The following is a 27,158-nucleotide window of genomic DNA, read 5'->3' on the forward strand; positions in this document are numbered from 1 at the left end:
TTTTGCAAAACACCAAGTCTATATTTACATCCACATGTAATAATATACTCAACTAAGGTGAAATACATTATAAATTAAATGAGTAATGTGTTCCTACTGCTTGACAACTTCCGGTTTCAACAATTAAAACAAAATGGAATGAAATAAATACATAGAAAGAAAAAAATCAACAATTTGTACCTCCATATATGCACTGTTACCTCCAAAGAATCATACAAAACCAGTAGTATCCCAGTAGTTAATACTGATGGGCAAAGTGTATTCCGAAGTACAGGGCTGTGCTGCCATGAAATAAGCCTCCACGGTCATTTTTCCATTTAACCCTCAAGATCTCTACCAAAAAATCTTGAAGAAAACTGTACCAGCATGGAGAGATTAAAAACATCTTCGGTCTTTTTACTTAGACATCTTAATACAGCCCTGTACGTGTTTTAACCACAGAACCTTGTAAGGTACATAGATGATAGTTACAGCATGCATTCTATAAGACTCATTGGAAAGATCACGCAAAAAAATAGATTAACCATTTTCCAAGTGAATCAGTCTTCAAAAAATAGGCTATAAAAGTGCAAAACTAGGAAAACAAATCTAGATTATGTACATATGGCTCAGCTTATGAACAGAAGAAAGGTAAAATAGTGTACAATTTCCTGATACACAGCACTTCATTACATTGCCAGTTTACAGAGACGTTAAAATAAGGTCCCATATTGAGGAACTAAGACATACAACTGGAACATCTCAAGTTGCATAATGAAAAAACAAGAGTTTCTAGGTTTTGCTATTTTACATTTTGCTATTTGAGGGAAGAGAGCAAAACAAGCAGTGCAAATTCTTTTTTTTTTTTTTTTTGTTTTAGTAAAAATATATGGAAGTCAAAGCCAGATACAGAAGAAATTAACTCTTTACTACAGGCTTTATGAGAAGTAACTAGGAATGAAGGTCAAAATACACAACAATTCTGCTTTACTGGCTGGTAACTGGCCATCTTCCCTTTACAAAAAATAAACTGCATGTGCATTAGAAAAAACTCTTGTTGTCTTCACAAAAAAATAAAAGGAGATATTCTCCCAATAACAGTTTATTCCTTACTCTGTTTAAACACCCAGCAGATGCTAAAAACCAACATTAAGAAGCTTTCAAGCAGAGTCAAGCAGGCCACACCATAGCCACATCCCTTTTTGAAGTCTGTGGATCCTGTATTCATATTGCAAGCCTGTTTGTGACTGTACAGTTTGGACAAAGGTGCAAAGTAGTTTTCCTCTAAATGAGTTTAGTAGAAAACTCAACATTTGAAACATTTAGATTAGTATGGCGTCTCATGCAAGTCCTAAGCACTTTCTGCTATAGAGGTTCATTTAAGAAACTTCTCTGAACAGCAGCAACCAATGCCAAACCAAGAACCCAACCGCATTTCGGGAACAGCACACTGACTGAACGCCAAGCATCGCCTCATCCGCGCTCTTGAAGAAAGCTGGGAACAGCTCCAGAAGAGCAGACCCCTGTACTTCTTGTGGAAGCACACAGTATGATCTCAGCACATACAAGGCAGATAGCATAATGTCAGCACCACTGCTTTGATGTTCACAACATTTATGAACGGGACAGTTTCAGACAGTTTATTTGGAAGTTGTTTAAACAGGAAAAACAGCATATGAGAAACTTTCACCCTTATGAAAAAGGAGCATTAAACCAACAGGATTTCAACTTCTGTATTTACAGTTTACCTGAGGTGCAAGGACTATATATTCTTTCAAAGAAACTCTTTTCAGCAGCGCTCAAGTATGTAAAAATATAATTCCTACCTAATATTTGGTCAATTATTCTAATGAAAAATACTCCAAGTCAATGTCAAGATGTACATTCCCCACACACCTTCATAACCCATTGTTTAGACTACCTTTTATGGCTATTTGGTATTAAATGTTAACAGAACCAATATTATAGAACTGTAGTGTTTTTATATACAGTACAATCACAGCTTAGTTCAGTAGCTTTCACCATTCATTTTCCTCAAGGGATGAACTGCAGGTATAACTCCATAGAACATGCACTTGTGTCCTTAAGACCTGGAACAAATCAAAAATAGGGTTTTGCATACAACTAGAAAATAGCATAACACTTTTTGTGAGGGAGAAGGCATCCTTAAAAAGAAAGAAGATAATCTTCAACTCTTGCATAAATGTATTTACAAATTATTATTGCCATATACAGTCTATCCTGTTTTTCATTACAAATTAAAACTGGCAATCAAGTCTCTTCCGAGCACTCAAACTCCAAGCAGGAATACAGGCAGACATTGAGACACTGAAATTGAGTTAGCTTTTTTTTTTTTTTCCCTCAAAAAGAAGCAGAACCAGGCAAAAAAATGCTTAGTGGGGACAATAAAAGCAGTAAGATTAGAAGACTATCAAGAAAAACAGCAAAGTATTTTAAAAGCTGTCAGCTAGAGGTCAGACAGCTCTGCTTCCCTAGAATGTAAGTATCTTTTCAGAAACGACTGCACACTGGCCCAGGTGCTGCAGCATTCAAGAAGTATCTGCTTAAGTTTCAACAAGGAAAATGATCCATGGCTCCAGCTTAGAAAGAGCACACGGATACATTTATTTATAGACTTACTCACTGCTTATCTCCTTAGCAGCTAAGAATGTTGTGAACACAATGGAACTGTGAAGTTCTGAGATTCAGCTACAAACTGAAGAGATGAAGCACAGGAATTCAGCACACCAGGCTAATTCTTTTCACTTGACTTGTTTCCCCTAAGAGGCTACACCCATCCCTCTGCCAAACAAAGGAAAAGCTACTTGGAACAACCTCACCAGCACACAAGGATAAACTGCCAAGGAGCTATCAGGAAACCCTTCTCTATGAAATAATCCAGCAGCAGTCTTGTTAGAGGCAAAACCTTCAGAAGTTGTAAAATGAGTAATGCCTCCATTTTCAGGAAGAACTGACCAACACAACCTCTTGAGAACCAGCAGAGGATTCACAAGCTACGATAACAGGGATCTCCTCCCATTTCTAGTTCCCCACATTGTTCCCCCACCCCCGTGTACTGACACAAGGGGAAAGCCCTTTGGTGAACACTTCCCACTAGCACTGTACCTAATTAATACACTCATCTTTTTTAGAACCTCAATTTCTTTTAGGAAGGAAGCATCTACGCATTATTTTTTAAAACACAAAGTATGCCATTAGGGGTATTCAAAATAACTAATGCTACATGAATATTTGCTTCACTTTCTAAAAGGGAGAGTTTGCATTTTCAGATGTTCTGGTTCAGACTCTCATAACCTCTCATCACACTCAAGCAGCAACGTTTGATGTTATGAGTACCTGATGCAATATTTAAGTAACAGTTAGTTCAAAAGGTTTGTTTACCGTTTCCTGAAGTAAACCATCAAGTCTTCTTGTCATTTGGTCGAAAGCGTGCATTGCCAATGAAACTCTCATAACTTCGCTTTTGCAGCACACTGCTAGATAGGTGTTGGTATGACACTGATCTTTTTCCTGACAAAAATAAATTCAGACGAGTTATTTCCTGGTAATCTGATTGGTCAGACATTCAGCTGGAAGCGGGTCTCTGTCAGCACCCAGAACACAGCTCACAAGCAAGGCTCAAGGTGCATAGCTGTCCCTTGTCCTCTTAGAAGCTATGGGAAATACAGTACCCAGAACTAGAACAAGAAGAAAAGCTGTAATTTAAGAACCTTGTTTTAAGTTGTTTGCATGCACGTATCATGCCAGGTTTTGCTGGTGTAATTTGCAAAAAATATCTGTGCTCAATTCATCATACAGTAGGGTCCCCTTTCAGAAGTGAATACCTCATACCATATGAATCCTACATATTCATTTCCTGCATTTGTTTGAAAATAGAACATGAAATGAAGACAGGGGCACTACATTATTACCTTAGCTAACATAGTTAACATGACGTAACATGAATGATTTTGTTAAGCAGTTTTCAGTGTAGTACACTGGTAATTTTATATTTACCCACAATCATTCATTCAGATTTATATGTGTGAAATCAATGCCTGCTCCAAACCAAGTCTTTGTAGCTTAAGTAAGCAGTCAAGAAGTACTTCATAAAATGAAGGGAAAGTCAAGGATCATTTTCCCTCCCAGGATACAAAAAGCCCAACTGCCATCCATATTCCATGAAAGCTTTAAATGCAGCATTGAAAAAACCTAGCAAGCTTTAATTAAATTAAAATGGCAAAGCTAAATTAATATTTCAACAGAATCTACAAAGCCATTGGAGTGTGTCATGAGCAATTGTCTTTAATTTGCAGTCTCTGCCAGATCAATCAGCCAACAGGTTATCCTTGATAGCATGTTGCCATTGCAAAGGCAAGTAATTTGAAAATAACACAAACTGAGTGGTTTCAGAACGTTTCTGTCTCTTCGGGGCAATACAGAGTGGCACAGCTTACAAGCAGTAATAGAAGGCATCATGCTTTAATCAAGCTTGCCAAGTGGAACACATTCTCATGACAACTTGATCCTGCATTTAACATGCAACATAACATGTTCATAGGACCTAAATAATGTTGCCATAAGCACACAGGTCCTTAGAGAAAGATTTTTGACGTGCTCTTATAATATCACGAGGGCTGATTAAGACTACAGAAACATGTAGTAAATTGCATATAGTACCTAAATAGCATATAATACCAAGTACCTCCATGGAATTGCAACTCTTAGGCAGTTGTACCCAAGTTGTATTTTTTTTTTTTTTTTTTGTTAAACTGAAGAAATAAGAATTTGCAGAAGCTCTTCTGTCTCCAACCATATTAGAAGTTTAATGCTGAGAAATTCCCTTGCCTTAACCTTTTCAAAATCATCAAGGTTTGGTTTCATTCATGTACTTCTGGGCAGAATGGTTGGAAAGAGAGGCAATTAGACCTAAGAGCCAATGCTTTATTGCACAAGCCATTTCTGGAAGTTCGTAAGAAAACCCCCATCAAAAGGGTCTTATTTCACAAGTCTTCCCAACATCAGTAACAGCCATGAAAAGTTGCCTTGAGATGGCTCTGCATAACCAGCAATGAAATCTTTATGACAATTACGCTGTCTAATGATTGTAGTTACAGCTTCGAGTGCTCTAAATCACAAGAAACAATGACTGTAATTTTGACTACAAGCTGCTGTCTCCAAGCTCCTACCATAAAAGAGGAAGAGCCTACCACAGATTTTTTGATTGACAGGTGTAGCTTTCAGAAGAACAAGGTGGATTCCAATGAAGTCACTGTTTAAAAATGGTATTGCAGCAATTGTCAATTCCACAGGCCAACCTAAGAGTGCTGCCTTGAGAAGAAATTCTTCTATCCTCAAGATAATGCTGGAGAGAAGTGAGATACTGACCCTCCATGTCCAGTGCATGAAGGTACAGACTTATCAAGACAGCTGAAGCTACAAGGTTTTATTTTCCCCTTCTTATTTTAAACTCAAATTAACATGCCTTTATACAGTAACAAGAGAGTTCTCTAAAAATCCTGAATGTCCTCTGCTCATCAGGTAGCCATGTCACAAAGCACAAGTCCTCAGTCAGTTGGCTTGTATGCAAACTAGCATTCTACTTGGTCCTTAAGGACTAGCATTCTGCCAGGCTTTTTAATCAGTGGCTATTTATATATTCCACAACTGCATGAATGACTTCTGCACCACTTCTGCACCCAGATAAGAAAAGAGTATTTCATCCCCAAAGATCACTAGGAACATCAAGAGGCAGCAGTAACATTTGTCCTTGGGCCCAGCCCTGTGTATTCTATGTGTGACCCAGTGCTCATTGCACATTCCTCAAGGCAATTAATGGCACAGGTCGTCTGACACAGATGACACCTGATGAAACTAGGAGTTAATGCTTTCACAACTGTTTTAATAAGTCCAAAGTGATGCTAACTTTGCCTATGTCCTTTCCTGACCCAGTCTGGAAGCAGAGCTTTAACACTTGCCTTCATTTTTCCACAACTCACTAGTAAGCCCACAGCCTTTACACACACAGAACAGAGCTGGTGCATAGACTTTTCCCCACATAACAAAACACAGGTTTAGTGTCTCTCACTTTGCTCTGACCTAAGGTAGCAAAACTCTGCTTGTTATCTCAGAAGTGACCTTGCTGTTCTAGAGAACAGGAATATTCAGAGTTTAGTAGATATCCTAAGGCTACAGAGCACGCATATGCATACTGTTCATTCCTACAACAGAATCTTCCTTTCAAAATTCAAATTCCTATATTTGAGGCTAAGCCTATATTGGTCCTCAGCCGACAGTCACAAACTTTCTAGAAAGTCAGACAACTGCTTAAGCATCACCTGGCATCTTTTAACCTTGGCCTCCTCAAGCTTTTGAAAACGTTGACTAAGAAACAAAGCACGAAGTTTTTCCAAATACACCACAAACTATTCGCTACAGTAAGAGTTTTCCACAGTAAAGCCTTACTACTTAGTGCAGTGATGCCATAATAGCAGAACTCTGTTGTCTTATGCATTCTGTTCCTAAACATTACAAAAGCCCACTGAGCAACAGAAGTATGATATTTACGTCATAGTTTATGGTTTTAATACATCTTTTTCTGTAACTGAATGAAACAATTACCTACGAGAGCTTTTTTTTTTTTCTATTAATATTCCAGATGGTCCAAGACTTCTTGTAAATTAAGCAGAAAGGCCTATTCCATATCCTGGATTAGTTAGCATGTCTTGAGCGCTCTAATGAGCAAACAGTACATGCTTGATATTAGAGACTGTAGACAGGGAGGTGGAACTTTAATCTTAAGCCTCTCTTTAAAATTCACACCTTACCTGCCTAATTCCCCAAGACAGGAGTTTGCTGAACCTGGATTTTACATTTAAAATCCAGGCACTGACTGCATTTGACGAAACGTCAACAGCAGTTGATTTTCTCTATTATTTTATTGTAGCCGTGCATTTATTATTTCATACACCTTTCTTCATAAAGTTCAAAGACATCTAACTGAACTAGGATGGAGATACAGTACCTTCTACTGCAGAGCTGGTGACTTGGCCATTGCTAGATCCACAAGAACTGTAAAGTGATCCAGAGCTATATGGCTCATAAGGTTTGAGAACAGTCAGTACTTTAGGAGGATCAGCATCATCCGAATTCAGAAGCCCTTGTTTGGTTGGCAAAACAGAGGATGCAGGTTTGGTGCGAGAACATTCCTGAGGTAGCAGATTTGCATATCTGTTTGCAACACGAAATCTGCTCGTTTCATATCTTCTGTAATTAGCCACTGCACAGTCACTTTGTTCAATAACTACCACACTATGTTTCATTCTTTTAGATGACGTTTCACCATATTCTAGATTTGCATTGCCCACAGATTTACTACAAAGATAGTCTCTTCCTCGATGACAAGACCAGGCAGATTCGTTTAGGTGAGAGTCAAGAGCCCCATTCATACTGCTGCTTACTGCACCAGACTGAGACACTGTGACATTCAGAGCTTTCATTTTAGATTCAGCTCTTTTTACTCTGTCCAGTACCGGAGAGCCACTGGAACTGGAGTGCATTTCTTGCTGAGGTTGTCTATAATTATTTGCCTGAGCTCCAATACTACTTTGCTGTTTATGAAACTTGAGGTTACTCGGGGCTGCGCTGCTTGAATCAGCCATTGCAAAAAGAGAGACTTTGTTCTGGGGAGGATGACACTGCTTGGATTTCCCCGTTTGCAACAGTTTTTGTGGAATAGATGGGGAGGCCTTACTTTTGTTAGGATTAAAGGACAGAGGAAGCACATCTTTACCAAGCAGGGCAGGAGGGCATCCAGTGCGTCTGGCTTTAGCTAGAGCCTTGTTTCTATAGCCATTTTTGTTAACGGTGTCAGGGTTATATTTGTGCATCAGCCTCTGGTGCATCATTAGGACTTCTGGGTAGAATGTTCTGTAAGTACAAAACGGGCAGGTGCTGGGTACTAGGCCTCTAGTAGTTGAAACCACTGAACATTCTTGTGAAGTCCCAATAGATAAGTTCAAGGGCATTTCTTGAGCATCCACCACATGTTTGTGCTTGGAGTTCTCACAGCACTCTCGTACATCAGTTGTATTTTTTCCATCCTTAAAAGCACAAACATACTGGACATCATCTCCCTCTGATTCCACAGAAGCCTCTCTCTCTCTTTTATGCGAAGCACTGGGCTGAACTTCCTTTGTTTCCTTCTCAGACTTTAGTTTTTCCAAGTAAGGAGTGGACACATTCTCATGCATTTGATTCAAATTGTTACAAACTGAGCGTTTGATCGATTCCCTAGAATCATTTTTCATTCTTACAAGGACTGTGCTGCCTGTTGCATTATTCAAGGACAGGATTTCCTTTTGCTGCTTTGTGGGTGGGCAGCCCTCAGCATCTTTGGCACCATCAAAAAGCCTCTTCAAATTTTTGGTTTCTTGAGCACCATCAGCAACCAGAAACAGCTCCGTCTCCTGACTCTGCAATGAAGCTTTGCTGTCACCTTTCACATCTGCTGCACTATCAGCTTGCTTGTCCTTGTGATGCCTCTCTAAATGATACCTCAGTGAAGTTTTCTGTGCTGCAGCATACTCACAGAATTCACATTTGTATGGTTTTTCACCTGAAACACAGTTTTATCAGTAAGTTTGATACAATTTGAAGTCTCGAGTACAATTAAAAACAAGGAAATAATCTAGACTTTAGAACAATAAAATAGATTTTTCTTCCCCCTTTCATGTAATCTTAAACCCCAGAGTCTAAACCACGAAAAACTGTCTTGCTGCTTTTGCTAACTACAGTGACATCTTCTGGTTATGAAGAAGATAGTTCCCTATGCAGAGTGGCAGCTCTGTTTGGCAGAAATAAGCAAGCACAGCTGTGGCTCAACTCCCAAAATGCATACATAACCCTTGATCACATTGCAGGTACGCTATTCAACAACACAAGTGTTACAGTTCTATAGAGAGAGCTGTTTCAATAGAAACACGGACATACATTAACAGAAGTAGAATGAGTTTGCTTGGCTACAGGCAAGTTTAACTGAAGAACACACAGCTCTTTCCCCATGTAGCAGCAACTAACAGACAAACTTCATACTTGGAAATATTTCTGTGTTCTTACTACACCATGAGAGGCAGAAAGAATTTTAAGATCTGAAATGAGTATTGTAAGGAGTACAATATAATTGGCCCCAAAGAGATTTACACTTAGGAATATAACGAACTCCTTTCAAGAAATTAACATCAGATCTTTTTCCCAGCATTAAGATTAATCTTTATTTTTAAAATCAATAACTTTGAAGGCAACTTTTGTTTTACTTAGCCAAAACCAGACATCCCATCCAATTGGATTCATCACTTCCTTCCCCTCCCATAAAGCTGAAGCCCATTTACCTGTATGAGTTCTGAGATGAATATTGAGGTAATAGTTTGAGCGAAAATACTTTCCACAATAGCTGCATTCTCTGGAGGCTCCAAGATTTTTAACTTTTGCTCTTTCCAAAACATCTTCATTTTTATCTTTGAGAGAAAATATAGCTACATTATGAAGAGCAAATGCAAGTCTGTAGCCCCTTTCAAAACCACAAGCAACTATCTTAGCTGTCTTTATGAAGGAAAAAACAAAAGGACAAACTGTTGCCAACTCCTGCAATCTGCGAGCATCTTTGGTTCTGCACTGATGTACACTTAGAAAGCAAAATGGCTGAGAAGGTTTCCAGCTGTGTCAAGGACCACTGTGGTTAGTGTCTGAAATGAAGCAGCCCCACAGAACAAACAAGATGTAAAACTAGACCTCAAAGAAAAAATATTTAATTCTGTAATAAACTACGAGAAACTGTTGGAGAATGGCCTAAGTCATATCTGTTGAAACCTGTGTTCTTATCATAAAGGGGAGTACTTGCACAGCGTGGTTATTTGGACTGGAAACCTGCCTTGAGCACCACGACAACACAAGATGTTGTCCTGCAGAAGGAAAGTGGAGAGGACACCTGATTTTTTTTTTACCTTTACTGCAATATTAATCTGCAGTCAGTGAAGTGTCATGCCCAGAACCACCAGCTTGGCTTCAACAAGTAACCTTTCACTAGAACTGTGAATGCTTAAGCTCTAACGAACAGGAACGTGGCAGGGGTTGCTGGTTCTGCAGAGCACGTGGTTCCGAACTCAGATAAACTGAAGTGCAAGCGATAGCGATTACCACTGGAGGGCGGCATGCACAGCACAATGCCTAACAAGGGGAGAACCCACACACAAAACGCCATTCAAATCAACATCTTGATGTTTTTACAACTCAAACTGCCAAACAAGTCAACTTAAGTATCCAAATCAAAGCGAACTAGAAAGCTAGAAAGTGGGAAAGTGAAGGAAACGTTTTGCTTAACTAAGATGTTAGAAACATGATAGACAGCTTAAAATGATTTTCCAAAGTTACTATGCATTGGAAAGTTTCCATACTGGAAATGCTAAGCGTGGCTAAACTGTGGCCAAGAGCAGCCAGAGCTGTTTCAAACAAACAGATAATGTCTCAAGAAGCATGACTCAGCATCTCACAATGAAGGCTGTTCTCGTTTTGGATAAGGCGCTGTGAAACAAAACAAGCAAGCTAACATTAGGTAATATTTTTTTCCTTTGTTTTCGGAGGCAACATTAAGGGCAGCACATTACCAGAAACAGAAAACTCAGTCTTGTGTGCCAGGACATTCTGTACGTTGTCTTTTCTAGCGATTATGCAAGTGTCTGCTCTGTAAATGCAGACTTGAAGTATGTCACACACAGCAGTGCGAGTTTAGCTACATGCCTTCTTGCTATTCCGTTTTGTCCACAGACATGCAAACTTTTCAATTAAGGAATCAGTCAGCACTGCCTTAGAAAAATGTGCTAGCAAAGTGAGGCTCAGCATTGGCCCTGGGTAACACACAGCTTACCTGCTCTATCCAAGAAGAGGAGTTAAGTATATTCCCCTTGCATACGCATTTTAATAGTCCATATACACATCCTTAAACAACTAGTTTAGAAGTTTCAGGTCCTGACACTCGGCCTGCCTTGTGAGCTATTCAAAAGAAACACAACCAATGGATGGGTAGAAAAACCTTGGAATTATTCTTTGCTTCTTGGGATCCCAATAACCACTGATTTTGAGCATTAGACATTTTCCTGCCCTTTCTTACAAGACGCAGAATCAAGTGGGAAACATACAATGACTTGTTCAGAAATACTACCTGTAAAAACATGTGCTGTACAAGAATGCAATGATATGCAGTATACCCAGTAGAAGTATGTGTCTTGGTGGGGGGAATACAATTTTTCTAGACAGATTGTTATTGGAAGTATTTCAATAATTCCAGAAACCCAGACCACCCCTGCCAGAAGGCCCAACACAAATTCAAAGATCTGGAAATACTTGTGTCAGAATATTTCTCCTTTTCCTGTTCTTCCTCTCCTCCCCCCTTTCCCCACCATACTATTTCGTATTTCCAATGTAAGTTTTGGAAAAGTTCATCAAGAGAGATGATGCATTTTTTTGGCTTTAAACAGCTCCCAAACAATAACAGTTATTTCAATCTCATGCCTCAAAATGCAGCTCACCTAAATGCAGTGTTTCAGGAAGTCCGTCTTCGGACCCATCTTCAGATCCTCCTTCCACTCGCTCCACTGTTCCATTTTCATCTAGGCTTGCAATTATATCAGTACAGCACGACCTTGAAGCAGCTGAAGTCTCCCCATCTGTCCTCCTGTCTCTCTTATGCACTCTAGAATGAAGGACTAGCTGGTGGTATGTTCTGAAGGCTTTGCCACACTCTGAACAGTGTGTTGGTTTCTCTTTGTTCTGGGACAATTTAGAATCCATCTCCATAGAAGGCACTTCACTGTTGGGATGTTTCAACTTGTGTCGGTATAAGTTACTATTCCCTGTATAACTGCTGTTTTTATTTACTTTTGACTTCCCTGTAGTTTCAGTCTGGCTACCTTTATTTGCATTCCAAATTTCACCAAGTTCTTCTTTATCAGAACATGAATCATCGTTGTCTGTGCTTCCTTCTTGTCCTGATTCTTTAGTCTGGCCGTGGCCAATTGCAACTTTACCTTTGGTAGCCAGCTGCCACGCTTGATAAGTGTTGAACGGATCCAGCTCAGCAATCCATTTCACAGGTCTTTGTGATTTGTCATTTTCCAGAACCACTTTTGGTCTTAAGTTCAAAAATCGCAAAAACTCTTCTCTGTGAGATGTTTCTTCCAGATTGGGATCACCGGTCACCGGGGGGCTTTCGCCATTGGGTACTGATTCTTTGGTGTGCACCTTACTGTGCTCAAGTAGAGTCTCTTTATTGAGAAATAGGAAGCCACAGACCATACAGATCTTGTAAGGCGATGTTACATTTTCAGTTATATGCTCCTGCACCACCTCGTTTATTGTGATGGGGCTTTCAGAACCTTGTTGAAGCTTGTTTCTAGAACCAGGCTTCCCAGTATGTGTTCTCATGTGATTTTTGAGGAACCATGGCTCTTTAAATCTTCTTCCACATACATTACACCAGTATGTGAAAGAATCTTTATGCTTTTTCATATGTGCTTCAACATCAAAAGCCTCATCAAACGTTTGTCCACAAACTTCACAACTAAGTTCTTCACTGTCCTTTTCATTGTTTGGTGAAGGCAAATTCGTTCTTACTTGACACTTATCTAGAGGACTAAGATACTCTGCTTCAACACGCAGGACAGCTGGTTCACAAAGAGTAGGCCTATGCTGAGTTAAAACATGCTTTCCAAGTTCTTCAGGATGCTTAAAAGTCTCATCACAAAACATGCAGTCCAGAGGCATACATCCTTCAGCTTGCATAAGAAATTTTTCTTGCAAGCTTTTGTAAGAAATGGTATTTGTTCCTTTTATTGTCATTGAGGCATCATTATTCTCCATCTGTGCACCAACAGTACTGGCTATTCCATCCAGTCCATCCATATATGCCAAGAGAGGCTGAGTTGGCATGTTTCCTACGTTCTGTTCCCTATTACGTGTTTTAATGTCAGGTTTCAGTTCTTTGGGGGATGTTCGCTGATCACGATAAGGACACTTGTAAAGTTCTCCAACATGTGCTTGCAAGTCTGCTAAGTTCAAAGTCTTCTGCCAAGAAGAAGATTTTTTTCCAGGAGCAAAAGATTATTTCTTTTCCATTTTTACCTGTGTTAACACATCACTGAAAGTGCATCACTGCTTCTCTCAGTGACACGAATGAGGTTTCTTGAATTGTCTTCTGATTTTTCAAGTCTGCAGAAACAGTCAGTCACACTTAGTTTTTCTGTACAAAACTTAAAATAGTTGCATTGGGCAAAACGCACTTGAGGGCAAGTTCAGTGCCACAAAGAACTCCAGCACCTGAAGAAGAGAGAAAGCAATCTGTAAGACTTCTCAAAAGAAAAGGAAGATATTTCCCAAATAAAACCATTGAATGCTTTCGAGCAGAGAAGGCATATATTGCTAAGCATCAATGAGGGACAACTAAGAGACACTCCAGCGATTTTCTACATACCAGAGTGGAAATAAACAGCTGTCTTAAACATTCCTCTATTCCATTAGCTAGGCTACTGCTTTAAGACTGCTATGTAATAGCAATACTTCAGTAACTGTTCTAAACCTGCTCTTACCCAGCTGCATGAAACTGCTTAAACCATATTTCAATATGTACATCAACTGAACTCCTACCAAGTAAATGAAGCGAGCCAAAGTAACCTTCCAAGAACTTGTGAAACCAGAATTTAGAGCCACAGTAAAACTTTGTTTGTTCAGCAATGGCTGTTGAGCAAAATCCCTTCTTTCTCCCACCCAAGACTAGAGAGCTTGGAATTAGCACTCGCTGTTCTGGTACAAAATAAGCATTAAGTACAAATCCGTGTATTAAGAACTTTGTTAATACCACTGCTCAGAGCTGTTGATGTCCACAGATTTACAACCCCTGCCGCAATCGGATCATCTCAAAGTTTCAGTCTAATGATACTGTTGCTTGAGCACTAGTTTCGTATTTAAAAACCATCCAAGAGGCCAACTATTGCACTTGCAAAGGAAATGCTTCCCATTTCAAACTGCATACAACACCAAATGTGTGTTTGATTATACTCCAAAATGAAAGTTTAAAATTCCATAAGTTTTAAAGGGGCTATGATACAGTTAATTACAAGTTCCACTCATAAGAATTAAAAAGCCCACTAGCAACAATTAATTAATTAATAACTCTCTTAGGGCAAATAAATTAATTCTCTTAAGAGAAAATGGAAACGTTTCACTTCATTCCAGCCAGAGAAAGGATAACCATTACAAACAACTCCTGCAATAGATCAGGCTATAAACATGTTCACAACAAGCAGCTGGAGCAGCAGCTACACTGCTGTGGTCCCACCTGAGGTTACCTGCTCCAGCTTTTCTATTCGGACAGCAGGGGTGGTCTTCAGTTATGAAATCTCTGAATCACTTCAGTTTAAGGAAGCACAGCAAAACATTGCCAGGAGTAGTAGATGGAGCACCTCAAACCCTTATCCTCGCACTGCTCCATTCTTGGGTCCTAGGAATATTCTTTAGTTCCAAACTGAAAGTCAGCTTCTTTTCCTGCCATTATACTAACAAAAGAAAATCCTGGAGTCTACAATAAAGATGAATTAAAAAAAAAAAAATTTACTCAAATGCCAATACAGCTGCCAGCTGCTTGTGTTTATCTTTTCCCTGCAACACCAGAACCTAATACTGTTGTCCAGTCACCTAACCAAGGGCTAGACAACAATTCATTTGAGTACCAGGAAACCAGAGTTCTCCCTTCTGGCTTCTTAAAACTCAAAGACTATGCCAAAGGCTCACGTCACAAGTCAACAGGAAGCACAGAGGGAAGTTGGGTGGAAGGGTAGAGAGAGTGGAAGAGGGACCAAACCATTGGCTGATAAGAAGGTGACAGCAAAACCTGAATTTGCTGCAGCCAAAATATCCCTTCACTAACTGGGGCCTTTATTCCCATTTTTTTAATTGTTTCTTTAATCACTGTCATGATTAACACTTCCTCCTTTCACAATGACTCAAAAATCTTTTGTAGCAGGCAGATTCAGCCTGTGGTGTGACTCTTCTGAATTGCTTCTGCTGCAGCCTTTGCTCTTGCCCTATCCTTTCAGTCAGTTTTGGCTTTCTGGCTTTCACGCACCCCTAAAGAGGCAGGTGGGGAAGCTATAACAAAAGTTTGAAGCTGAAGTACTCAGAAAGCTTTCCTTTTTCATAAAGCGTAAGGGAAAACATATCAAAGGGTATTGCTTAGCATGTTTTACTTCGTGTTTCAACTTGCTGTTTTGTTCCATTTCTGCTGTAGTTTTAAGAGGTATTTTTACACAGCAGGATAACATGCTGCAGCACAGCTCATGTGCCCAAATGGTGGCTATATGCCTGAAAATAATTTATTTGCAAACTAAAACGAACAGCTGCTTTGAAGGATTTCTAAATGCCTCTAAGGAATATCTAAGCAAAACATTAGAAGTGAGCTTACGGAGTCTAACATATTTACTTTTGCCTACACAGGTAAATACTCTGCAGTAGTAGATAAGAATCATACCCCACAAAGGTCACAGGCACTGCTGGGAAGGAAGTGCCCCCAGTCCCTCACACTGAACTGCTGAGATCCATCAGTTGTATCCTCACTCCTGCCCAAGAGCACGGCAACTGCCAACCTGCTATGCTCCCCCCACAGCATTATGACATCAACAGAGCAACGGGAGAGATGTCACTGTGGTGAAAACACAGATGAAGAACATCAGAAATCCACACCATCTCCCACCCTACGAGGACCAATCTTTCAGCATCCTGAGATGAGGGGAGAAGTTGGTCTACTTCAACAGCACCTCATTTCAATGCATCAGAGTAGAAAAATTACTTAACCTTCTAAAACTCCACACCTGTCCTTACAACTGCATGTATAAATACCCAGCATGTAGCTTGCACATGGACTGTGAGAAGGGTTTGACAGAACTGTCAATTGTAACTGTCTGAATTTATTGGGTATCAATAGATTTTAATGAGCCCTTTGGAGAATACTCCCATGGCACTCCAAAGCTGAGCACACACCCACCAACCTGTGTTGGCTGCTGAATGTTTGCCAGGCTTTTGCTGTTTTCAATAGGAGGGTCTCAGCAGTTGTGAAGGACTGGTCACAGCTCACCCTTTAGGCAGCACTGCAAAGCAGAGCAAGATATTCCTGGCTTAGAACCTAGAAGGCCTATCTGCAGTTCAGGAAACTATTTTTCTTGGAAATGTTATTCTATCCAAGAGTTAGCATCTATGGATTGAAAAAGGAAATCTTGCAGGTAGAATTTCTGAAGAAAACTGCAAATGCATTTAGACATTAATAGTAATGTCAGAAAACAAGCTGGAAAACTGCAGTCTTATCTATTTCATTCTTCACTGTGATTAGACAAACAGCTTTCTGAAGTGGGGCATATTTTACACTCATTGTTTAGACTAGCTAATATATGCTTAAGCTATAAACCAAGTATCTATACTAGGATTTTATCCATTGTTTAAAGAGAAAACCACCTTCTTCCTAGTGAAGATATTATAACTTGGACCTGAGGACCAGAAGTGTTGATTAATTACATTCCTGTTCCTCAAAACACTGTAGGTACCAGTAAAACAGCGAGAGTTGCTGTAATTCTGTATTATTGCTATAATTATTGTATTGAAAGCAGATAAACCAGTAGTTTGGAAGAGCACTGTAACTACCTGGGCCTTAGAAGCCTATATACTGGCAAAAAAAACCCACAAACACACAGTACCTGGGGCAGCTTCTGTCATCTTTCACTTTCAGGAAACAAAGAGGGAGGGACAAAAAGAAGAATGGGACAATGGTAATAGACAGCCAGAGACCTTAAGCAAAACAGCAGACTAAAACAGGAAACACTTCCTTCCAACATCTGAAGAGAAAGCTGTAAGTTTGCCACAGATTAACCTTAAAGTTGAAAACTGAGGATGACTCTCCACATTTCAGGGAGTTCACATTCAGCCTTCTGACGTCCCTGTCCACCATCTGTGGACAACAGGCATCCCAACAACAACAGTGAGCGCAGGGATCCCGCCAGACACCTCCTGTGGGGTCACTGCCAGACGTGACAGCTCTGCTCAACTAACAGCGCTGCCTCAACTCCATCCTTTGGCAGCCCAGAGTGCTTCGCAAGCTTTAGTTCACAAAAGTCATGTTTGACCATGTGGTCTTTAATCAAATGCTTCAATGTGTTCACAGCAATACCCATTATATTTATGAACACCACAAAATGTATATAAAAAAAACTGAACTCAACAGATGAGAACATCTTGTTTGCATCATGCTTGCCGTACAACCTAATAACCACACCAAAAAGCTGTTGCATATAAATAGATTATTAGAACAGACTAAGTTTTAATTAAGTGCCTGTAGAGAAGTTTAAATTACTTTCATTAAATTACACAACTGAAGAATGCAAGTTGCAGTCTCAAAGATTTCTTTGGGAAATGACCTATCAGTGCTAATTGTATTGCATTTCTACTTCCTGCATTTCAAAATTTCCATGAATATGCAATAAAAATTCTAGACACACCTTTCTGAGAATAGCAAAGTCCAGCCACTGAACTTCTTGCTTCAGACACCACGGAGCGCTGGGACGGAGCTGCATAGCTGGGAGCAGGAAAAACAACTACACCTCACTAGCTGTGTGCTGGCAGAAATAACAGTTGTTCAACTGTAAAAAGCTAACTGGAAGAATTACAGAAGTTCACCTAGTTCCTGCAACAGTTTCTTAAAAACAGAAGTGAGAAAACTAGAAGAGAGTTACAACTAAGAGATAAGTTACTTTTGTACGTCCTACACAAGATGCACTCCGACAGCCAGCCAGCAACCCCATAACAGACCAAGAAGCCAAGGCCAGCAGCAAGCTCTCACGTTGCGCTGGTTCCCAGGATTTCTTTGAGTGTCCTGTGGAAGCTCCAGTCCCACGTAGCTCACCGTCAGGAACATATTCCCACCCCAAAATCTCAGGGAGCCAGTTGCTGCAGTTTAGCTGCCTTTGGTGTTTGTTCTTGTAACCACGTTTCTTTCTCTTGAGAAACTTCCACATAACAGAACTCCACTGATTTTCAGCATATTCCTTCAGTTTGCCCCACATTTCAAGGCGTTTCAGGAGGAGAAAGATACTCAGCCTCAAATGTCTGCACTCAGAACAGGTTCCTCCTCTTCAACACTGCTAATGAAAGATCACACTCTGCTGCTGGTTAATGGGAAACCATTGACAACTTACTGAAGCACCTTTTGTATTTCTATCTACAGGTTTTGCTTTTGCAGAATAGTTGCTCCCATTCTGCCTTGTGAACATAGAGTAATTAACATCACTTTTTCCTTATTGAGACATCCTCACTTTGCAAATCAAAAACACCTTATGGGATTATTGAATTCAGCTGGGCACAACCACGTCCAGTGGCAATACTGATCACAGAATAGCTCATGTATAAATGCATCAGATTGTTTCTTTTTAAAGGAAAAACTAAATTGAGGCTTGGTTATTTTATTTAGCACTTTTCCCCTCTCACAGTGCATAAAGTTAAGGCAGTTCCACCACACCTGGCATGCGCAGAGGATACAAGGCAGAATTACATCCCCAAGTGGCTGCTAACAATATTCAAGAGCGGCAGACTCTCAAGACAGTGCCTGCAGAGTCCTAAGGCTGTGTGCAGCATTCACAGAACCCAGCAGTGACAACAGCTCTGTTAACAGCACTGCTGTGCCATGTGTTCACATTTAGTTAGAACACAAAGCAAGAAGTCACTGTGAGGTTCTAATTCACCCGCTGCTTCAAAACATCAGTCAAATTATCAGATACCCAGAACACGAAATGTCAAGCTTGATTCTTCAAGTCCCTGGATTTATGTCAAACACACAATCTCTAGGCGTTTTCTAAGAAAGGCACATCACATCTCACACAGTAAGGTGTCTTCCTGTCCCAATTTGAAGAACAGCAGCCCCTAAACCTAGGGAATACATTTTTCGTTCCATAGACTGAGACCTTATTTCTGAAATGCTCCAGTGCCCATCTGCACTTGAGCTGAGCACTGGCAAGCTGCAACACTGGCATAGAAAGCCTCATTTTGCAGAATGCAGTAGTCAGCTTTTCTTCTTAACGCTATAGGAAGCCAGTAACCGACTCTCCATTACTGTGAGTCCTGTTGCCTTCTAGAGAAGGGAAGAACAACTCCCTTCAACTTTGTGACTGTAAATCATTTAACAACTTCCCAGTTCGTTTCTGTGTTAACAGAGTAGCACGAGCGCACCTAATGTAGCTTCTCATCCATATACTTTTTCTGCCATGTGTTGAAATAGAAAAATCTTTTTGAATAAAAGTTTGTTAGTAGTTCATTCAGATAAAGAACTAGCATGAGAACTTATAAAGGAAATGGAGACCTAGGGGGAGGAAGGGGAGGAAGAGAGTTGGTTTGTTTCAGTTGCAGGAAAAGATCAAAACAAAGATGTTCAGGTTGAAAGGAGAACATAAAAGATGACCCCAAATTGGAATTTCCACTCCCTAAATGCTGCACATCCTCAAGGCCCCTTGTTAGTCTTCATCTTTCAGGCCTGAAGTTTTCAAAGTTACTCTAAACCTCGATTCTTAGAGAGGTTTTCAGAGTTTCTTTTTATCCTCTAGAAGAGAGGCTATTTTGTTTCCCCTCCATTACAGATCCTCGCAATGCAGCTACAGAGTTTTCCAACGCATCGCAACTGAGACAATTCACAAAAACAGATCAGAAGAAACAGACGTACTCAGGGTGCAGGAGTGCTGTTATCCAGGCACTTCTCCACACACGCTTCAGAAAGATTTTGAATTAAAGCTCTTTTGTAGTCAGATAAGACAGACAAATATGCAAATCACTTTCCTCCAGGAATTTAATTACCAGTGGAAAATAACTAGCAGTTAATGATGAACAATATTAGGAAAACTCCCTCCCCCCATTTCAGACATCTATAGTGATAGAAACAAAGGATATCCTTTCTCTAAAAAACCTTTTCCTGCAGAGTCCCTTTTTCTTTAAGGCTATATGTCTGTTTTGGCAGAGGATGGAAAAGATGAACATGTCTCCTCAGTGAACTGAATGCTTCTTCTATCAAAAGATGTAATTATTCCTTTCAAAGCAGAAAATATATAAGCTTGCATCACTTTGCACATGTTTTTCCTCCACTGAGCAAGAGTAAATATAAAAGAGACCAATTTCTGGCATGAAAGGAGGAAGTGCTACAAGTAAGTATTGACTTTTAAAGTTCAGAAGCATTGCTCCAACACATTTTCCAGATTTCTCCCCTTCCCCCCCTCCCACTCTGAGTAGGAGAGAATTTCTCAGGGACCACAAAACCAAAGCTGACTGTAGACACTAAGAAGCAGCCAACACCTGCTGTGGAAAGGCTGAAAGACAAGAGCAATCCTATTCCAAATAAGTCTGGGACAAGTTTCACCACTGCTATAAGATGATGCAACTTCATTAAATCAAGAAGTTACGTGCACTTAAACTGGCAGTGACCCCTTACCTTACAAAACAGTTTATTGTTCTCTCCACAACAGGTAAAGACTCCTAGTGAAGTGAGTGATACATTTTTACTGTTGAATCAGTTTCACCTTACATAAACTGCCTTATGTTTAGTCTTGGTTTCCATTTGAAAGAGGATATTTTCAGAGACCTTAACAGCAAATTAGATTATTCTCTCCTCCTCCTCCTCTGCCCCCCCCCCCAACATCTTTTGGCAGAGGGATGTTAGATCTCTCCAACAGCCACCACTACAAAGAAGTGGTAAACTTGGAGTTTACCAAATTAAACTTAATTTCTTATTACTCAAGAGGCAGGAGTTCCTCTGAAGCAATTATGGGGAAGTTGCATCCCTTTGGGCAGCGTAAGTGAAATAACAGGGAGATTCTTCGCGATTCCTGAATTGGAGAGGAGGAGAGTTCACTTTGTCCAGGATATTCATCTTCCCTTGCCTTCTCACCTGATTTCAACTCCGAATCCAATTCTTACCAACATAGCCGTGTGCTGGCAGAAAAAGCAGCAGCTTCCTATTCCCCCCCCCTCTGCAGAGGGGTGACTTTGAAGCTGCCACTTTCAAACATACCCACAATTACGTATTGGCAGAAATCAGTCCTGAAAGATGGAAAAACGCACACAGTCTGGTGGAAAGACACTTCTACTAAGTCCTTCCCTGGCCTAAAATCTGAAGATACAAAAATAGCAATGAGCTTGAAATACACATTTCTTCCATGCAGGTGGGAGCTCTTCCAGAAACCAGTGCCAATTGATGGAGATTCAGAAAGTTTTAATTGCCCGGCATTACCTTAATTATCCTCCATTAAGATTGAAGGGATGCATCTGATGACCAACACATGGCTTCCAACTATCCTAGAAAGCAAAGCCAGCATCTACAAGAAATGGACCTCTCCAAAGAGAGGAAATAGGGAAAAGTTTTGTATGTTTTTTGTTTTTTTTCCAGCAGCTAGTAAAAGGTCAGAAACAAACATTAGAGCTAAACAGAAGTTGTGGCTTATCTGGGCCACCTTTATACCCATTCTCCTAATGGTTCTAATTGGAGCACATCTAGTTTGCTTCTTCCTACCTGCGCAGCAGAAAGAAGCTGACCAAAGACTTCACCCCATCAGCCCCACGAACCACTGCAATGAAGCGTAAGCACAAGGGACTTCACCTCCCTTCAGCAGTTATGTCAAACTACACTGCACTCTATTACACTGAAAAATGCAAGTACACTCATTGCACATAAACAAATTCAGACTTTGATACTTTCAGTTGCACAAAATCTTCAGAGTGTGAAAATCCCTATCCAGTCAGTTACTCACTTGGACGAGTTTCTGCTCAAATCTTTAAGTCAGGCAGCACTACATAGATTTTCCTGCGTATTCTAACCACATTTCCTCTTGTACTTTCTTTTGAAATTCTCAAGGCAGTCGGATAAACAATTCAAACTTCTGCAATGAACTCAGACATTGTATGCACAAACAATGCAAGTCTCAGATTTTTGATTTATACCTCATTCTCCTCAGCACCTACATTGGTTTACTTTGTGATTTCATGTCTGTCCCTGTCGCAGCACATAGTTTGTCCTGTCCTCCCTCCCCTGCCTCAAAAAAAAAAAAAAGAAAAAAGAACACAAAAAAAGGAGGAAGAATCAGACAAGCAACTGATCTATGAACTATAAGTTATAGTCTTGTGACTTTGGTCACAGTAGAAGTTTTAATATATTTTCCTCTTGTTTGGCAGAAGAATAAAAACAATAAAAGCAATAAAACAAGATTATTTGGGAATTCCCCTGAAAAGTTAAAAACAATCAAACCTTTGTCAGAGTAGCCCTAATTTTGGAGGTAGGTGAAAAAAAATAGCAAAGTTAGCTTAGGAAAGCATTTTCTTGGTTTGTTTTTTAATAAAGTTACGACGCAGTGAGGATCTTACATGGCTTGGTCATATCCTTTTCCTTACTTTTGTCTTCAGTTGCAAATCTCCTGTGGTATGAGTCACATCTCTCTAAAAGCATGCATACAGTAGTCAGCACAATCCCCCGCCCCTATTAACGCACCAGAAAGAAAAACTCCTCTCAACTTTTTTTTGTTACTAGAGCTACCTTAAAAAGGAGGGTCAAGGGTCAGCAGAAATGACCCAGAGCCTGTTAAAAGTCAGTAACAGTTTGGAATAAATGTAATTATGAGATGTGGAAAGAATATCTTACTGGAATGCTGATGTTCTAAATCCAGAGTCTCAAAAATAAGAGGGCTGAGCTGGCAAATGGCAGCCCTGCTGCAACCGAAATGCACTATCTTGCTATATTTAAAGACAATACCTCAACAGTTAAGTATTGGAACATTTTAAGTGAGATAAATAAGCATAAGACACAGGCAAATATCCTCGGTTATTTAATCATCCTGAAAGCAGTGTGGAAGTGTGAGGGGGAGTTCAAAGGTCAAACTCTTCTTTCAGCTGCTTGCAAAGAAAAGAAAGCTTAGCCCATTTTACCTTAGGGAAGGGAAGGGGGGCCGGGGCCGTTCTTCCCATATGCCAGTACTAGTTACACATTTCATAACACAGGAAAGAGGGAGTGTATTTACATATACAGTGCATGGAATCTTTTACTAGGACAATGAATTCCATATCAAGATTCAGGTTGAAAGAGTTGGGACAAAAGAGTCCCAAAGAACAAAGGGAAGTTAAAATTTACTTCGCATTTCCCCAGAGCTCCTTAGCTACAGAGAAAAAAAAAATCTGAGGGTTTGTAATTAAGAGCTTATTGTAATCACCATTTTGAAAGTCAAGTGAAACTCACGGTTCCCGTTCATTTAAAATGTGATACTGATCTATCAGCGCAGCTCTAAGTGGAAGCTCAGCAGCGAGAGGAAGATACTTTCTGAAGGTTAGAAGTACTCAAAAGGAATTTTTAAATGTGATCTCATGAAAGGGGAAACCAAAATGAAGTAACCTTTTGTAAGACAGCCTGACAAAGGTGCTAAGGTTTATTAGCTTCCTCTTCCTAGCCCCCACCCTACATCTCGTCCCCCCCAGCTGCTACCTAAACAAAGAAAGACATATTCCCTTAAAATGAAGAGGGGGAAAAAAACCACCTCTAATCCAAAGCCTGGAAGCCATTCTGTAAAGACTACTTAATGTGAAACTTTGTTTACAAGATACAAATATAGCCCTCTCACCACAGTCAAAACCAGAAAACATCCACTTATTTAAAGAAATACTTTTTCTATTTTGATCAGCGAGAATGTAGGTACTCATTTTAAATTTAAATTCGCCTCAGTAGTGCCATATGAATGCTTCAAATTCATGTATGATATGCACTGTTTGAGAATGTTTAAACAAAGGAAGTAGGAAAAGCCTCAAAATACACAGTAAAACTTAATGACTTCAATTTAAAAATACATACTGATTGCAGCACGGCAGAATTATTCTCTTCTGCTCACAGCCAGCCTTCACAAAGGGTGAGTGCAGGCAGTGGAGTAATTTGTCCCACTGGAAATTCTGTATAAAACATCTACCTAAAATAAACAAGGCTTCGCAGCAAGAATCGTCAACTGCCATTAAGGACACACCTTAAAGTTCTTACCACACAGTAACGAAACAAGTACAAACTAGTGGTGACTGTTCGCTACTTTTGTCTGAAAAGTTAATGAGATCAATTCACCCCTCAGTATCAGATCTTAAGATAGTTTTCCTAAAAAGGCAAGCGACAAACAACCCCCAAAGACGAATAGCCAGCACTCGGGTGCCTGAAGTGTTATCAGAACGCCCGAGGTTCTTGTAAATACGCATATAAATATTAACATTTAAACCTGACACCACCTAATACTAGAAGGTAAAACGCTGAGCCTCTGAGAACGCTGCTGCTCGGGTACTGGAAGGCAGCTGTTGTTCCCCTGCCTTTTCTTTTGTTGTGCTTAATCTCATGTCAAGTCATTCAACCAACTCCAAAGCGATGAAGACATAATTGAACAGCCTTAACTAAAAACTGATCTACTGTTCTTAAATAGCTCCAGATATCGTTTAACGAGTCTGGAAGACCCACATATTTTAAGGGAACCTACAGAATTTAAATCAGCAACTCTGGTGCATGCAGAAGAGTTGCTTGGCTGCGGGCCAAGCCAATCAATAATCACTGTAATAACCACGTTTCTAAAGTTATTCTCTTTTCATATTCATCACTCCAAAAACTTCAAGCAGAATCTCCAAACTCAGTGCTGATCTCGAGCAGTTAAGATGCAAAACCCAGACGCTTCACACAGGATTACAGTATTGCTCTTTTTTTAAAGAAACATCACAGAAAGGTTAGTGATCACAAAGGCACATTCTTGCCACAGATCTTAAAATATTGACTCTGTTACAGAAGTAGTTAAAGGGGAAGAAAAAACACCTCCTCCACCCTTCCCCTCTGCCCTCCCCCTGCCAAAGAATGCAGTTTATCCTACTTATTTAAAACCGTCCTTCTGCATTATCCAAGGAAACGCTTAAACCTTAGTGTGGACATCACAAATTAAAGTCTTAGCCGTATTCCCAAACCTACAGTAAATAAGAGCTCCTAAGAGCAATAAAACATGGCGTTTAAGCATTTGCAAGCCATTGTCATAGCACCGAGCTCCGATACCTTTGCAGACACAAAACCAGCCCCCCAGCACGAGCATGGAAGCACTGGTCAGCAAGTCAATGCCTGCTATTCAACTTGTAGTCAGGCGTTTGAGTTCTGTGTCTTCCAGATCATATCACTGCTGCATTTCAGGGCCTAATAAAATGTGAAGAATGATATGTTCTCTTTCTAACCGCATCTGAAACTGCGTTATTTCCCTCTCCTCTTTTTTCACGCGTTCTTACAAAAACTTCCTTTTTCACATACTTCTATAAGAAAACATCTCACTGCACCTCCTTCGGTTCCTATTTCTATTTTCGATTTTCACTGCGTGCTTCTGCTGCTGCCTCCCCCTCAAACCCACCGCTGGAAACTGGGGTAGTTTTAAAGCTCTCAAGGTCATTCCAGAAACAACAACAGAAAAATGTTGTTGCCCTAAAAAAAAAAAAAAAGAAAAAAAAAGAAAAACAACCTTTAAGCGCACAAAACCCCCCAGACTAAACCCTTTTCAAATCCAAACGCCTTTCAGCAGCAGATCAATAACACAGCATAAAGATTTTTGTTCGCCACCACTTCAAAACTATTACGCTCCAATTCAGATACTTACAGGAGTCACAGCACGTTTGGGGGCGGCTCATTAGAGCTCAGGGCTCACCCTGCTGCAGGTTTCTGTGCGGGGAACAAACAAAAACCCCACACCCAGAACAGAAAGTCCGGTGGGTATCACGGAACAGAGTGAAACCCAACCCGCAGATATCCCAGAATTTTATTGTCCTCGCTCGGCAACGTCTTTTGTTGCTCCAGAAGTCAGTCGGAGCTTATTTATTTCTACCCCAAACTCACGGTTCCCCTCGGAGATCGGTAAATAAGAGGAGAAACGCGATGCCAAGACGCGGCCGCTGCACAGCCTTCAGAGGAGGGAGGCAAACGGCACAAAAAAAGCTGGCAGAACGGATCGATAAACTTTTCCTTCCCTCCCCCCCTCCCCCCCGCCCCACGAGCCACTTACTACACAGCCTCCTTCCAGGCACATCTCGGCTCACAAAGGAGCTCAGCTCCTCCCGCGCCCCGCAGCCTCGCTCCGGGGTGACGGGGGGAACACCTGCACGGGGGGCCGGGAGGAGCGGGGCTGCGTGCCGGGTGAGCGGCTCGTTACCTGCTGCTGCTCCGCCAAGGGAGGGGCGAGGCCGCTCACCTGCCCCCCGCCCTTCCTCCTCCTCTTCCTCCTCCTCCTCCTCAGCCCCCCCGGGGCCGGGACAGCGCTGCCGCTGGGCGCCCGCAGCCTCACACGCGTGGGCCCCGCCAGCCACACGGCTCTCAGGTGCCTCCGCGTGAGGGGAAAGAGGAGGAAAAGGGAGGGGGGATGGGAGGGGGAGGCCGGGGCCCCGCTGGAAGCCGACCCTCAGACCTCCCTCACCTGTGCCTGAGCCGCCTCCCCGGCCGGCATCCTGAGGTGGGGCAGGAGGGAGGAGGGAAGCGAGGGCGGCCGCCCGCGGTGCCGCCGGAGCCCGGACTCGGCGACGCTGGCGCTCGGGGCACTGTTTGTAAACCGCTCCCGCCGCAGCTGTTGCTCGGGCAGCCCCCGCCGAACGCCCCGCCTCCCCCCCCCCCCCCCCACTCCCCGCCGCCGCCGCCAGCCCCGCCCCGCCCCGCGCCTCGCTCCGGAACGCCCCCTGCCGGCGGGGCGGGCTGCGGCTCGGGGCCGTTGGGCCGGGGCCGTGCGGTGCGGCGCGGGCAGGGCGGCCTTTGTATGGCGGAGATGGCGGCGTGCCGCGAGGACGGGCGGCACCGGCACCGAATGCGGGCCCCGGAGGAGCCGCCGCCGCCTTGCACGTGTCAATCTGGCCGTAGGCCGCGGGAGCCTCATCCTGTGCTCGCTGTGGGTCCTCCAGAAGCGAAGCGGGCTGAGGGAGCCCAAAGAGCCGCTGAGTGCTGCACAGCACTACGTTTGGTGATAAATAAATGTCACGGCAATAAGCCAAATAAATATCACGGCAATAAACTACAGCATCGCACACACGTGTATGCAGCG

At 41.5% G+C, this 27,158-nt stretch overlaps 1 protein-coding gene across 4 annotated transcripts; it reads right to left on the reverse strand.

The window, feature by feature from the left end:
* On the reverse strand, window positions 1–26,679 carry ZNF217 (zinc finger protein 217). 4 transcript variants are annotated; one of them, XM_052684257.1, is made up of 6 exons: window positions 26,544–26,679; window positions 11,562–13,347; window positions 9,369–9,494; window positions 7,004–8,596; window positions 3,382–3,510; window positions 1–2,069 (listed from the first exon to the last, which is right to left on the reverse strand). In XM_052684257.1, exons 2-5 carry the CDS (start codon window positions 12,958–12,960, stop codon window positions 3,401–3,403), a joined length of 3,228 nt encoding a protein of 1,075 aa, XP_052540217.1. In that variant the 5' UTR covers window positions 12,961–13,347; window positions 26,544–26,679; the 3' UTR covers window positions 1–2,069; window positions 3,382–3,400. The 4 variants fall into 4 exon arrangements, with proteins under 4 accessions (XP_052540217.1, XP_052540221.1, XP_052540218.1 ...); XM_052684261.1 differs by lacking the exon at window positions 26,544–26,679 and adding an exon at window positions 26,283–26,488; XM_052684258.1 differs by lacking the exon at window positions 26,544–26,679 and adding an exon at window positions 26,136–26,274.
* Between the last annotated feature and the right edge of the window lie 479 nt (window positions 26,680–27,158).

Source organism: Tympanuchus pallidicinctus, unplaced genomic scaffold (assembly GCF_026119805.1).
Source record: "Tympanuchus pallidicinctus isolate F22 unplaced genomic scaffold, pur_lepc_1.0 scaffold20, whole genome shotgun sequence".
NCBI classification, from domain to species: domain Eukaryota; kingdom Metazoa; phylum Chordata; class Aves; order Galliformes; family Phasianidae; genus Tympanuchus; species Tympanuchus pallidicinctus.